This window comes from Lithobates pipiens, unplaced genomic scaffold (genome assembly GCF_037356315.1).
Source record: "Lithobates pipiens isolate NorthernLeopardFrog02 unplaced genomic scaffold, aLitPip1_a1.2 Scaffold_28, whole genome shotgun sequence".
NCBI lineage: Eukaryota > Metazoa > Chordata > Amphibia > Anura > Ranidae > Lithobates > Lithobates pipiens.
In genome coordinates, this window is record NW_027507789.1 from 182,408,333 (window position 1) to 182,423,079 (window position 14,747).

General features: G+C 43.4%; 1 protein-coding gene across 2 annotated transcripts in view; it reads left to right on the plus strand.

Moving 5' to 3' along the window:
• The window catches only part of FMNL1 (formin like 1), a 124,799-nt gene extending 112,792 nt beyond the window's left edge, over positions 1-12,007 (plus strand). For both annotated transcript variants that reach the window (XM_077460069.1, XM_077460070.1), the window contains exons 23-26: positions 75-176; positions 708-788; positions 2,723-2,843; positions 8,071-12,007. In XM_077460069.1, the coding sequence (XP_077316195.1) occupies positions 75-176; positions 708-788; positions 2,723-2,843; positions 8,071-8,171 (405 nt within the window). In that variant the 3' untranslated portion in view covers positions 8,172-12,007. The remainder of the gene's footprint in view (positions 1-74; positions 177-707; positions 789-2,722; positions 2,844-8,070) is intronic.
• Positions 12,008-14,747: the final 2,740 nt, after the last annotated feature.

Consider the following 14,747-nt stretch of genomic DNA (forward strand, 5'->3'; position numbering starts at 1 on the left):
AGTAATCCAGGTCTTCATCATGCCAGCCTTCTCTCCATTAAGCCATTTCCTTCTCTTATTTCTGTCTATTCCAGGAAGCCTATGAAACAGTTGTTGGGTATTTTGGGGAGAACAGCAAGACTATGGTTCCTTCGGCATTCTTTCCAATATTTTTTCGATTTGTGAAGGCCTACAAGGTAAGAATTTTGTTCTTTCCTGAATAACAAATAAAAATCTGTAGAAACCATCACTATTACGGAACAGAATACTCAACGTTGTGCAGTTACTTACTACAAGAAATTCAACTAAAACAACAAGATGATGATGGGGGCAGTTGGTTGTTGTCTTTGGGTTACCAACAATTTTACCAACATGTTATAGCCCTATTGGCCTTTAAAATAATTTGAGGCACAAACAAATCTTTTGCCTATTCCCCCAAGTAAAACCACTCCCATCTCAAGCCTACTGTTTTTTTTTGTTTTGTTTTTTTTATGCTTTATATTTATAAGAATCCTCAAGCCTACTCTTGTACGTGGCAATGAGGGGCACGGTTATTTTATCCTCTAGCCATTGTACAAGGTTTGCTCCCCAGGCGTAAATTTGTTACTTGGCCATTGGTGGAACGATTGCCATGTGATCTGCATGGCTGTACTTTTTTCATAATGTGTAGGACAGCCTTTATATTAAAAAGGAGTGTACCAACATTCACTTTTCTTCTCTATTGTCAGCAAGCAGAGCAGGATCTGGAGGCATGGAAAAAGCAGGAAATGGTGCACACTGAGAAGGCTCAACAGGAGAAACCAACAGAGGTACGGCATTAAAACCGTCAAAAGCCTTCACTAAATGTTTGTAGGGGTTAAAGAAAACGAGCACCGACATTCATTTAAAGTAACCCAACAGTTGAACTTGTTTTCTACAGAAAAAAGGTCATGATTTCAAGCTTAGTGGGGGGAGGGGGTAGTGGAAGCTACAGCTGTTATGCCAGTCATATTCATGAAGAGTGCCTACAGCCTCGTACACACGCTTAGATTTTCGGTCATCTGTTTTTTGTGGCATGCTAGTCTCGTGTCGAAAGTGAAGAGGTTACTCACAATACGAAAATTTTCGCACGACAAAATACAACGTCAGAAGTGACCTAAATGTGTTGAATAGTTTTGTATGTATTCTTTTGTTTCTAAAGCACGCGCAGTCTTGCTCTTACGATTTTTTTCGTACGGAAATCGGACATGGAGTTCACATCGGACAAAAATTTTATAGTCTGCTCATCCAGCTTTTCTCTGATTGAAAAAGCAAAAATCGGCTGTCGAAAGCACCATACTAACGATCCGAAAATCGGCAGACAGCTCCTCAAATTTTTCCATCCTAAGGCAGACCATAGGGACGAGTTTTTCCTAGAGACTTACATCTAGGAAGGTCCTGTAATCATGTGATAGGAGGAAGCTGTGGACACAACATGTATTGCGTTTCTACGTATTCTCAAGCTTATCCCAGTTGCAGCACCCACTTCTGACAGTCGTATGTATTCTCTACCTAGGGTAGGGGTAGGCACTCCTGGCATACTATTTGGAGTGAAACAAATCCCTTCATAACTGCCAGTCAGTCTTACAATGCCTCATAAACAGTCTAAGGTACCTCTGCACACTGTCCTGATGGCCACGGCATGAGTTTCAAAGCCAGGGGATGAGGAAACCAATAAGATCGCAAATGATGTCAGGGTGGTCTTATTGGTTTCCTCATCTTCTTGCTTTGAAACTCATGCCGTGGCCGCCAGGACCGCGTGTAGAGGTACTTTAAGCTGTTTATGTTGGTACTAACGCATAGCACTTGTCAATGTGAGTGGGAATTGTTTTATTCACCTACATTTATCCCTGATATTAAGCATATCCTTCCTATGTTTTCTCCAAGTATGATTGCCTAAAAGTTATGTAAGATTAAGGAACCATCATCTCCTCAACTGCTGCCTACAGGGAGCCCAACCTTTCCTTAGGGGCTCCAGTCTGAGTGGCTGTGAGTGCGAACTTCTCACGCACGGTTTGAGGTGGATCAGCATTTGCATCATTTCTAGTATTACTTATTCCAGTAGATTTGTATCATCCTCTCTATCACGATGATTGGACTTGGCTTAGGTTTATCAAGACTGTACACACATTTTTTTATGATTATTGGTTGGAGGAGATAAACCATTAACATCCATTGAATCATTTATTATAAGAGGTGATCACATTAATCATTTATATATGAGGTAGCGCCACACCTTTTTTCATACACCTATACATAGTTATATTGGTACAAGCTGGGCCATTGTAACTATGTACAGTATAATATAGTCATATTAGAATTCCGGACTGCTTACCTTTGGTCCCCAAGTCCTCACAGGGTTTCTGCTAGACGTACATAAATAAATGGGTTTACTATACAGCAGCTTTCAGTGTTACACTTGGAAGAATATTGTACTTGCAGCAGAAACACTGGACAGGACATGGGAGGCCAAGTGATCGGGAGCTGCAGGCAGTCAGCAAATAGACATTTCTGGCAGAATTATGAACTTGAAATCTGCTTAATACAGTCAAATTACTGCAAATCACTAGTGCAAGTACATATACTCATTAGTTCATATATAGAAGCTGTGGAGACCAGGCCCCTTTTAAAGCCTATCGCACCCTAAAAATCTACCTTCATTTTGCCTTTTCCATTGGATTGAATGCATTTTGCTCATTTACAATGACAATTTTTCACGTTGCAGTCTCCACCTGCCAAAGCATCAAAACCGCCAGTCAACCTGATGGCTGAACTGAACAAGAAGCTGCAAACAAAAGAGCCACGGGTGTACGAGGAGAACTGGGCCATAGAGGATATCATTACAGGTAAGGAGAGATTTAGGGCTTGTATCCACAAGCATTTTATTCTCATCGGAGTCAATGGAAATGCAAGTTAAAAAAAAACAAGAGCATTTTGTACTGTAGGAGCCCTAAACTGCCTGATGAACATTAGCGCATGAAAGGAACCAAGTATATCTCTGGGCCATAGAGCAAATTGTTGTCACATAGCGATCAAATATCATATCTTCCCAATAAACTTAAACACATTCAAATGCCACTGTTCAGAAGGTTCACAACCCTAGTGGATGGGTGTCCATCCAAAACCGTTTTCTTTCAATTTGGATGGTGGGAAAGGCTTGGAACCTCTGTCAGGTTGTTCTGGCTTCCCAAAGCTCTGTTGAGGTCCTGACCTCAACCCGATAGAACACCTTTGGGATGAATTCGATCGGAGACTGCAAGCCAGGCCTTCTCGTCCAAAATCAGTGCCTGGCCTTACAAATGCGCTTCTGGAAGAACGGTCAAACATTCCCATAGACACACTCCTAAACCTTGTGGACAGCCTTCCCAGAAGAGTTGAAGTTGTTATAGCTGCAAAAGGTGGGCCAACTCAATATTGAACCCTAGTGGGTGGATGTCGAACCAAAACTGGGTTTTCTTTCAATTTGGATGGTGGGAAAGGCTTGGAACCTCCCTCTGTCGGGTGGTTGTGGCTTCCCAAGACTCTGTTGGAAGATATTATCCCTTACTTAGACCCCTTTCACACCTACGCCATGGGCGGTAAAACGCCGCTATTTTTAGCAGCGTTTTACTGCCGGATTTGTGGCGCATTTTGGCCGCTAGCAGGGCGCTTTTACCCCTCGCTGGCGGCCGAGAAAGGGTTAAAACTGCTGGCAATACGCCGCAATAGCGGCGTTTTGCCGGAGGTATTACAGCGCTGCCCCATTGATTTCAATGGGGAGCAGTGGTGGAGGAGCGGTAAACGCACCGCTCCTTCACCGCTCCAAAGAAGCTGCTGGCAGGACTTTTCCCTGATGTCCTGCCAGCGCACCACTGTAGTGTGAAAGCCCTCGGGGCTTTCACACTACAGACAATGGTGCAGCTTTTTTAGGGCGGATTGCAGGCGCTATTACTAACGCTATAGCGCCTGCAAAACGCCCTGGTGTGAAAGGGGTCTTACTGTTGCAGTGATAAGTTTCATCAATGTGAAAAGAAGGGATAATATCTCCAACAGCAACACAGGCACTAGAAATGCTTCCCTCTCCTCCTCAGGAGACCTCTGTTGCCATAATCATGTCTCATTTTAAGCAATTACAGCAGCACGGGATGTTGTGTACTGTTCTTAAAAATACATTTTTTAAGCCTTCAATCTTGCATAAGGATCCAAGATATGTTTGCAAGAATTAGAACCCAAACTGCAGCCCCCCCTCCTCTTCCCGTCACTTTTTTTTTTTTTTTTTTATAGATGGTGTTGATTATTGGAGAGAAGGCTGCAATGGCTACACTATGGCTGCTGTTTTTATTTGCAGCTGCTCAGTCATATGATTATCAAGATGCACAAAAATAACTACTGATGTAAGAGCCGCTGTATATGCCAGGGGGGCTAGAGCATAGAAAGAGCACTGGCATATACCGCAGCTCTCACAGCGGAGGAGTTTAGTAGTGTACATCCTGATAGTATAATGGCTAACCTCTTGTAAACAATGGCTGAGCACCTAGTACAGTTGCTATAACTGCCTTCTCCTTCTCCTGCTGTCTCTCGCTGCAAGTTCCTCACTGTCAGACAGCAGAAGGTGGGATGTGACCTAAAGAAACACTCTGTAATATTACTGCATGTGTTAGAAGGAGATTTGATGCTGGAGACAGGTTCTCTTTCAGTAGGGGGGCACTATAACCCCAGTCAGCTTTTACTGGTTGCCTGGGACATTGCTGCAGCTTTTCCGTCATTTACTGTCTGGTTTGGCATTCATCATTGGGTCAATAAAGCTGACCACACACCGGCAGAATTTATTTTGAAAATGTTTCACTTTTGGAAAGTTCCTAATGACTAATTGGGTTCATAGAGGCAAGAAAACTCAAGAAGCAGCGTGGAAAAATGTCTCTAATTAAATTCTGTACATTTTTTTTTTTTTTGGAGGGGGGGGCCCTGATTGTTACAAAAACTATTTAAATACACTATATCGTCAAAAGTATTGGGTCACCTGCCTTTGCACGCACATGAACTTTAACGGCATCCCAGTCTTAGTCCGTAGGGTTCAATATTGAGTTGGTCCACTCTTTGCAGCTATAACAGCTTCAACTCTTCTGGGAAGGCTGTCCACAAGGTTTAGGAGTGTGTCTATGCGAATGTTTGACCATTCTTCCAGAAGCACATTTGTGAGATCAAGCACTGATGTGGACAAGAAGGCCTGGCTCGCAGTCTCTGCCTCTAATTCACCCCAAAGCTGTTCTATCAGGTTGAGGTCAGGACTAATCAAGTTCCTCCACCCAAAACTCTCTCATCCATTTCTTTATGGACTTTGCTTTGTGCACTGGTCCAAATTATTTGGTGGAGGGGGGATTGCAACCTTCTTTCCAGTAATCCCAACCATCTGTAAAAAAAAGAAGTGACGTAGGTGCAGGAGGAGGGGGGCTGCAGCTGGGGATCTAATACTCACAAAAATATCTTGGATCCTTATGCAAGATTGAAGGCTTAAAAAATTAGTTTTTAAGAAACAGTCTGCAATGTGTGTACACAACATCCCGTGCTGCTGTAATTGCTTAAAATGAGACATGATTATGGCAACAGAGGTCTCCTGAGGAGGAGAGGGAAGCATTTCTAGTGCCTGTGTTGCTGTTGGAGATATTATCCCTTCCTTCCAGATTGATGAAACTTATCACTGCAACAGTAAGTAAGGGATAATATCTTCCAACAGAGCCTTGGGAAGCCACAACAACCCGACAGAGGTTCCACGCCTTTCCCATTATTCAAATTGAAAGAAAACACAGTTTTGGATCGACATCCATCCACTAGGGTTCAATATTGAGTTCCTCCGCCCCAAACTCGCTCATCCATGTCTTTATGGACCTTGCTTTGTGCACTGCACTGGTGCGCAGTCATGTTGGAACAGGAAAGGGCCACCCCCAAACTGTTCCCACAAAGTTGGGAGCATGAAATTGTCCAAAATATCTTGGTATGCTGGTGCCTTAACAGTTCCCTTCACTGAAACTAAGGAGCCAAGACCAACCCCTGAAAAACAACCCCACACCATAATCCCCCTCCACCAAATGATTTTGTACCAGTGCACAAAGCAAGGTCCATAAAGACATGGATGAGTGAGTTTGGGGTGGAGGAACTTGACTGGCCTGCACAGAGCCCTGACCTCAACCCGATAAAACACCTTTGGGATGAATTAGAGTGGAGACGGCAAGCCAGGCTTTCTCATCCACATCAGTGCCTGACCTCACAAAAGCGCTTCTGGAAGAATAGTCAAACATTCCCATAGACACACTCCTAAACCTTGTAGACCGTCTTCCCAGAAGAGTTGAAGCTGTTATAGCTGTAAAGGGTGGGCCCACTCAATATTGAACCCTACAGACTAAGACTGGGATGCAATTAAAGTGTGTAAAGGCAGGCGTCCCAATACTTTTGACAATAGAATGTACTTGTATGGATGCCAGTTCTAAGATAGAGGGGACCTTTATTACATCTTAAATTATAATCCTCACAAGATTCACCTCCATAGCCTCTGCACCAAATTTCTACATGAATCCTACCAGCAGTGTTGGGAAAGCGCCAGTGCAGGCCCAGCACAGGGATTACTATCAGCTTGCTACAGGATAATGTCCAGTCTGTGCAATATGTGCAAGGCCACAGACCACAGCCTTTATTATCTACCGTCACAACCAGCATATGCAGCAAAGCGAGTCCATGAGATTGTGCCAATGATATCAGTTTGAGACGTTTCTAAAGGTCATTCACAATTAACCGACAAGGGCAGCTGATCTCCTTCAAGTGGGTTTTACATACCACAAAGATTTTGCAAGGGAATGTAAAACGTGAGACTGAAGCAAACAAAAGCTTCTATCCATAGGCGCGAAGGCAGGCCAGGAGCATGGGCAGAGCTCCAGAACGATGCTGAATATCAGCAGTTGTAGTAAAAAGATCACTTTATACTTTAACGTTAAATGAGAAGCCTTGTTACTGTCTGATGGTGACACAAACATAGGTGGTAGTTGCTTTGGTTTAGATATGAAGAACTAGGTTTAGGAAAACTGTACCAAAGCAGCTACCACCTATGTTTGTGTCACAGTCCGATAGTAACAACGCTTCTCATTTAACCACCTCAATACCGGGCACTTATACCCCCTTCCTGCCCAGGCCATTTTTCAGCTTTCAGCACTGTCACACTTTGAATGACAATTGCGCGGTCATGCTACACTATAACCATGTGACATTTTTATCATTTTCTTCACACAAATAGTGCTTTCTTTTGGTGGTATTTAATAACTTCTGGGGTTTTTTTTTTTTTTTTTTTTTTTTTTTTAATCTTTTCCAAAAAAAAAAGTTTCTTAGTTTCTGTCAGTACATTTTGTAAATAAGTAATTTTTCTCCTTCACTAATGGGCGATGATGAGGCGGCACTGATGAGGCATGATTATGCTGCACTTATGGGCACTGATAGGTGGTACTGATGAACACTGGTGGGCACTGATAGGTGGCATTGATAAGCAGCAGTAATGGGTATTGATGGGCAGCAGTGATAGCTGACTGGCATCACTAATGTGTACTGATTGCTGGCACTTTTAGGTACTGTTTGCTTGCACTGGTGGGCAATCACTTCTGGCACTGGTGGGCACTCAGTTGTAATCGGGGCACCGATTACAAGCCTAGATGTCCTCTGTGAGGAGATGCCACTTATCGGCTCTCCTCTCCTCACACTCTGTCAGTGTGAGTTGAGGAGTGCCTATTACTGGCATCCCCATGTGATTGGACACAGCCTATCACATGGTTAAAGTGCCGCAGCTCTTTACAGGGATTGGGGTCACGCCATGTCCTAGCAACATGGTGCACAAGAGCGGCCATCCTGGGCGCTGTCTTAAGATGTCTACCCAGAACGAGAGCCGCACCGCCCTGTTGTCATTTTATGACGGCGCAGGCGGCAAGTGGTTAACTTTAAGGCACAAGTGATTTTTTTTTTAATATACAAAAATCTGATGTATTGCTATTGCCCTGAAGAACTGTATCTGTATACGTATTGCCTAGTAGAACTTCTACTCTTCTGTCTCCTCCCCAGACCTGAGGAATCAGCCGTACCGGAGGACAGACATTGCACGAAGGAACAGCAAAAAGCAGACCAGTGGCATAGCAGTCACCACTGCAGATTTACCCGTCTGAACTTGGCAGGCACACTGGTGTCTACCAGAGGCTTCAAACTACGAACAATGGCAAGAAGAGGGTTGGAGTCCGCCATACATCATCCCCAACCCTCAGTGCAAGCATTTGGATCTTCAATGCACGTGACTTGGATTATAGATCTATAGAAAATAGACATTTATAGGGTAATATACCCAGTTTCAGAACAAATGGTTTTAAATGCAACGCTATGCACCAAATATTACAGCTTCTGCCAAACATTTCTATATGGGAGGTGGAGTGACCAAGAAAACGCCATATTACTTGTGTCCTGGTGCGTTTTAAGTGTTATATATATTGCAGTTTTTATTTTGTGTACATATAGAAGAAGTCTGGATTTCACAAGTTGTTGGTATCACTGTAAATAGACTGATAATTGGTCTTATTGCACAAACTGTATGTACTAATATCTTGTAACATACAGGCCTAACATCTTACAATGCTCTAAAAAATTAGAACTAAGACCTGCCACAGCCTTGCACTGATTTGTCTAGTAATGCCCATATGGGTACGGCCAGTCTGCCTCTCTGCACTGCCTTAGGCTTCTAAGCAGGATATTAGGGGATATGCCAGTATTCCACAAACTTCCCTGTATTGAATTTAAGTGGACCTGTCCTAGACGCAATAAAAAGACACCAATCTATAACAGAGACATTTAGAGAGCAGTATCGCCCAGAAATGTGCCATGGGCATTGACATCTATAAACAGATGCCTTTATAATTTTTACCACTCCTGATAGGAGCGACGTTTTCACTTGAAGGCCAACATAGAGTCCTGACGCTCATTACGCACACGTCAAGTACAGGAATTTAAATAATTGGACTTAAAGGTTACTGAGGTGTGGCAGAGTTGTCTTAAGTGCATTGAATGAATGAAATACTTGTATAGCGCACAATGCGAACTGAATCGCCTCTCATTGGTACTATTATACCGGTCAGGCTTCATAAACCTCGTCATACTTATATTCCTTACACACGAGTCTTAAGCTAACCTGCTGAGGTCTGTTTTCAAGGAAGCCCCTGAGAACTAGATGAAAATGTTGGTTTTCTTTGATGTAATTAACCTGATCAGCAAACGGGGTGTGTACGCTCGCTACACCGTGCACCTTCAGTTCCTTTCTCTTGGGACGTTCTGTGGAATTCGCTTACGTTATTAGCTGCTTCTCAAAAGGACCATGTCACCAGACCACTCATTTCAACAACCTTCCCATAAGATTGTGTGCATTTAACATAGTTTAGGCATGCAAAACCCTCTTCCTTGTGTAGATCTCCAAAAGCCGCTCCTGAGTGCCGCCATCTTGGATGTGATGTCAGCAGAGTCAGCTGGCACGCTATAATATTCCTCTTCACTCCTCCCCTTGCAGCTACATAAAGTATTATAGAGGGAGGGATGGAAGAGCTGAGCCAGCACAGAGAGTAATTGGACACTCCCAGAAGAGGAGAGGGCAGTAATGGGCAAGGAGGGGGTGGTCAGGCTTTGTGCTGGGAAACGGTCACTTTCTGCTACATCAGATTAAGCATTTAAAATACTTGAATTTTCTATGCTTTTACCTGCAACCTTTTCAAAGGCCAAGTTCAGCTTTAGTAACATGTTACTATGGTGTCAACCCCCACCCCCCTTCCTCCTGTGACAGGGGGCGGGAGGTACTTTCCACCGCACCAGCTGTTACATTTTAAAATTGCTGCAGTTGTGCAGGGGCTCTGCCTGCACAGCTGCGCCATTCATTCACAAGAGATCTGTGAATGAAGAAACTACAAGTCCAATCTTCCACTGAGGCAGACAGCTTGTAGTACTCAATTAATGAAATACTTGTATAGCGCACAATGCGAACTGAATCACCTCTAGGGTAGCACTGATGAGCAAGATTTTGGTTCATTCGCATTTCCTCCGGCTTTCTAGGAGAAAGTACGCACAGAGGTAAGGGGAAGAAAGCTGGAGGAAGAGGGTGCAGGAGCATGACATTGAACCCGCAATCCATTGGTCACAGGTCCAATGTTCTGCAGGCTCCTGAGAAAAAAAAATAAATGCACATTTTTTTACCTTCAAAAATATGTGAATTTATTATCATTTTTAAAAAGGTGAACTTAATCCTTTAAAGTTGGGGACAGTGTATCTTTAAGGCTAGAGATACACAAGATATGTTTATTAGCTCAGTAGTTCTATAAAAGTCCCTAGCAGCACCAATTGACCAGTAAAACAGATGACACAAATAGCTCACTATGGGGTAAAATGCACGTTACCTGCATTAAAGAGGAAGTAAACCCTGATGGGTTTACTTCCTCTTTCATTCCCTGCAAAGGCAAAGCATAATGGACTACTATGCATCGCATAGTAGTCCATTATGTGTCACTTACCTGACACAGGAGCCAGCAAAGTCACCGCTGTCCCCTGTAGTCCGGCACATCCATCTTCTCGGTGGGTCTCGCTGCTCCGCCGCTGTCATTCGGCGAAGCCGTCACTCCCGCGCATGCGCACGGGAGCCGCCACTCGCGGCATATCGCCGTTGACCACGGCGCGCTCAGTGCGCCTGCACGCCGCTGTCTACAGCGCATGCGCCGTAGACAGCGGCGCCTGTCTTTCGGCAAATATCTCCTAAACCATGTAGGTTTAGGAGATATTTCTTGGACCTACAGGTAAGCCTTAATCTAGGCTTACCTGTAGGTCAAAGTTGGTTGTAAGGGTTTACAACCACTTTAAGATCTCACTTTTTGTATTGCTCTCATGTACATATCACTGCATGCGCTTGGCGCATTTTGCCATCATGTACTCACTGCTACATTATAATTTTATAGCTTGTTCTACAGGGAGCCATTTGTTCCATCATTGATATTCTTAGCAAGCTCAGCTGAAAACCTCCTGTGTACCTCTAGAGTACAGACTAAGTGGTATGAACATCTTTGCTGGCAACCACTGTAAAATCTCAGATTGGAGAAATTTTACTTTAAATACAGTATATTTACAGTACAGTTATTACCATTGCTGACAAACTCTTGAAGGTGCTAGCTGGCTACCTGTTATGCAGACCCCTTTGGCAGGGTTCAGGAGTGCAGACTTTAGAGTTACGTTACGTACAAAGAGCAGGGTTCAGAGGTGTTCTGTGTACACAGTCCAGGGTTCAGGAGTGCATTACGTGCAGAGTGCAGAGTGCAGAGGTGTGCTGTGTACAAAGTGCAGGACACTATGCAACCCCAACCCCCTGGCAAGGGCCACATGACAAGACCTGGAGGGCCAGATTTGGCTTGTGGACCTTGTGTTTTGACATATGTGGTTTATAGTGTATGCTGGAAGAATTAATTTAGTATACTGTCCCAAAAGTACGTTTATCAGAAGAGTGCACAATGACAATAGTCACTGATAAATATATAAAATATAATTAGATTAGACCAGCCTTTTTCAACCTTTTTAACACAGAGGGACCCTTAAAATAGTTCTCCAGTCTCGGGGAACCCCTGCTGAAAATTAGAAATCTACAACTCATGATACATTAGTGTGATGGTCAGTGGGAAGAATGGTCCTTGGGAAGAATTACCTCCTTACAGATAGCTAAAAAGATCAATGGTGTGAGTGGGAACTTATCCGAGAGGCAGAAATGGCCCAATGCTGAAGGAACCCCTAGCAACCTCTGGAGGAACCCTGGTTGAGAATCACTGTAGTAGACCTTTTACACCTGTCTGTAGTCACCTACTTCAGCTTCTAAAACTCTACTGTGTCAGATGTATATGGATTGACTATAAAACATTTTGTAGTTTACTTCTTTTTTTTTTTTACTTTTATCAAAAATGTATATTAAGCAATAAAATATTTCAAAGGAAGCAAATATTGCCTAACGTCTGCAATTCTTCTACTCTTCTAACCTAAGCGTGTTTAATTAACCACTTGCCCACTGGACACTTAAACCCCCTTCCTAACCAGACCAATTTTCAGCTTTCGGTGCTCACATTTTGAATGACAATTACTCAGCCATGCAACTCTGTACCCATAGCTTCATAGGCTGGCCATGCATGTTCAATTTTCTTGCACTACATTGTAAGGTATTTACCTAATTGGATACAATTGAAAGTTTAGTTTTGACCTCATATTATATGGTTTTTGGTAAATCTAAGCCCTTGTACAAACGGTCGGAGATTCCGACAACCAAATCCGTCGGATTTTGTCCGACGAATCTTGTCCGAAACTGTTGCATACACACGGTCGGACAAAGTTGTCGGAAAATCCGATCTTTCAGAACGTGATGACGTCATTTCGTTATGATGGGACTACGTTCAGGCTAGTAGCCAATAGCTTTGATGTAGGAATTTGATCTGAGCATGCGTGGCACTTTGTCCGATCGGAATTCTCTACACATGATCGGAGTATGTCCGCTCGGAGCATTTTGTCGGAAAATATTGGTCCGACGGAAACAGTCCGATGCAGACCACACACAGTCGGAATATCCGACAAAACGCTCCGATCGGACACATTCCGTCGGAATCTCCGATCGTGTGTACTAGGGCTTAGAGGAAAAAAATTGTACAGGAAAATTAAACATGTATGGCCAGGAAAGTACAAATGCCCTCCAATTTACCCCTTTTTGGAAAGTAGACAGTCCAAGGTATTTAGTAAGAGGCATGGTGAGTTTTTTGAAGTGATAATTTTTTTTTTTCTTTTCACAAAATTGTCAAAAGGTAATTTCTCACACAAAGCATATGCAAACTTCCAATTGCTCCCTAAAATAAATTCTGTTACTCCCAAGTATAGTGATACCACATGTGTGCGACTTTTACACAGCCTGGCCACATACAGAGGCCCAACATACAAGGAGCACCATCAAGCATAAAGTACATATATAATTTCCTGACTACCCCGACTGACTTTTTTCGGCGGAGGTCCGACGGACTTTCCGAATGAACAGACTTGGCCACACACGAAAGGACGAAGTCCGTTCGAAAGTCCGTTCGTTTTGAACGTGATGACGTAAATGGGACTAAACAAGGAAGTTCAATAGCCAATAGCTGTTCTTGCAGCGTATTTGGTCCGTCGGACTAGCACACAGACGAACGGTTTTCCCGATTTCTACTCTGTCAGAATTGACACTATCAGATTGTCCGACGGACTGATCCCGTTTGACCTAGTCTGCCGGAAAGTCTGGATGTATGTACGTGGCATAACACTTTTGAAGGTCCTGGAACAACAGGACAATGAATGCAGACCAAAAATTACCCCATTTTGGAAAGTAAAAACATCCAACGTATAATCTTTGGAATATGTAACTTTTTACACAAAGTTGTCAATTTATAAGATATTTCTAACACACAGCATGTACATAACAAAAACTACCCCCTAAAATATATTCTGCTACTCCCCATGAGTATGGTGATACTACATGTGTGGGCCTTTTACACAGCCTGGCCACATACAGAGGCCCAACATGCAGGGAGTGTTGTCAGGTGTTCTAGGGACATACAGTAGCTCACAAAAGTGAGTACACCCCTCACATTTTTGCAAATATTTTATTAGATCTTTTCATGTGACAATACTGAATAAATTATACTTTGCTACAATGTAAAGTAGTGAGAGTACAGCTTGTATAACAGTGTAAATTTGCTGTTCCCTCAAAATAACACACAGCCATTAATGTCTAAACCACTGGCAACAAAAGTACATACACCCCTAAGTGTAAATGTCCAAATTGGGCTCAATTAGCCATTTTCCCTCGCAGTGTCATGAGATTTGTTAAGTGTTACAATGTCTCAGGTGTGAATGGGGAACAGGTGTTTTATCTTAGGTGTTATCGCTCTCACTCTCTCATACTGGTCACTGGAAGTTCAACATGGCACCTCATGGCAATGAACTCTCTGAGGATCTGAAAAAAAGAGTTAGAGAAGAAAAGAATTGCAATACATAAAGATGGCCTAGGCCAGTGATGGCGAACCTTGGCACCCCAGATGTTTTGGAACTACATTTCCCATGATGCTCATGCACTCTGCTGTGTAGCGGAGCATCATGGGAAATGTAGTTCCAAAAAAACTGGAGTGCCAAGGTTCGCCATCACTGGCCTAGGCTATTAGAAGATTGCCAAGACCCTGAAACTGAGCTGCAGCATGGTGGCCAAGACCATACAGCGGTTTAACAGGATAGTTTCCAATCAGAACAGGCCTCGCCATGGCTGACCAAAGAAGTTAAGTACATGTGCTCAGCGTCATATCCAGAGGTTGTTTTTGGGAAATAGACATGCACGATTGTTGCCAGCATTGCTGCAGAGGTTGAAGGGGGGGGTCAGCCTGTCAGTTCCCAGACCATACGCCGCACACTCCATGAAATTGGTCTGCATGGCTGTTGTCCTAGAAGGAAGCCTCTTCTAAAGATGATGCACAAGAAGCCTGAAAACAGTTTGCTGAAGACAAGCAGACTAAGGACATGGATTACTGGAACCATGTTCTGTGGTGGGATGAGACCAAGATAAAACTTATTTGGTTCAGATGGTGTCAAGTGTGTGTGGCGGCGACCAGGTGAGGAGTACAAAGACAAGTGTGTCTTGCCTACAGTCAAGCATGGTGATGGGAGTGTCATGGTCTGGG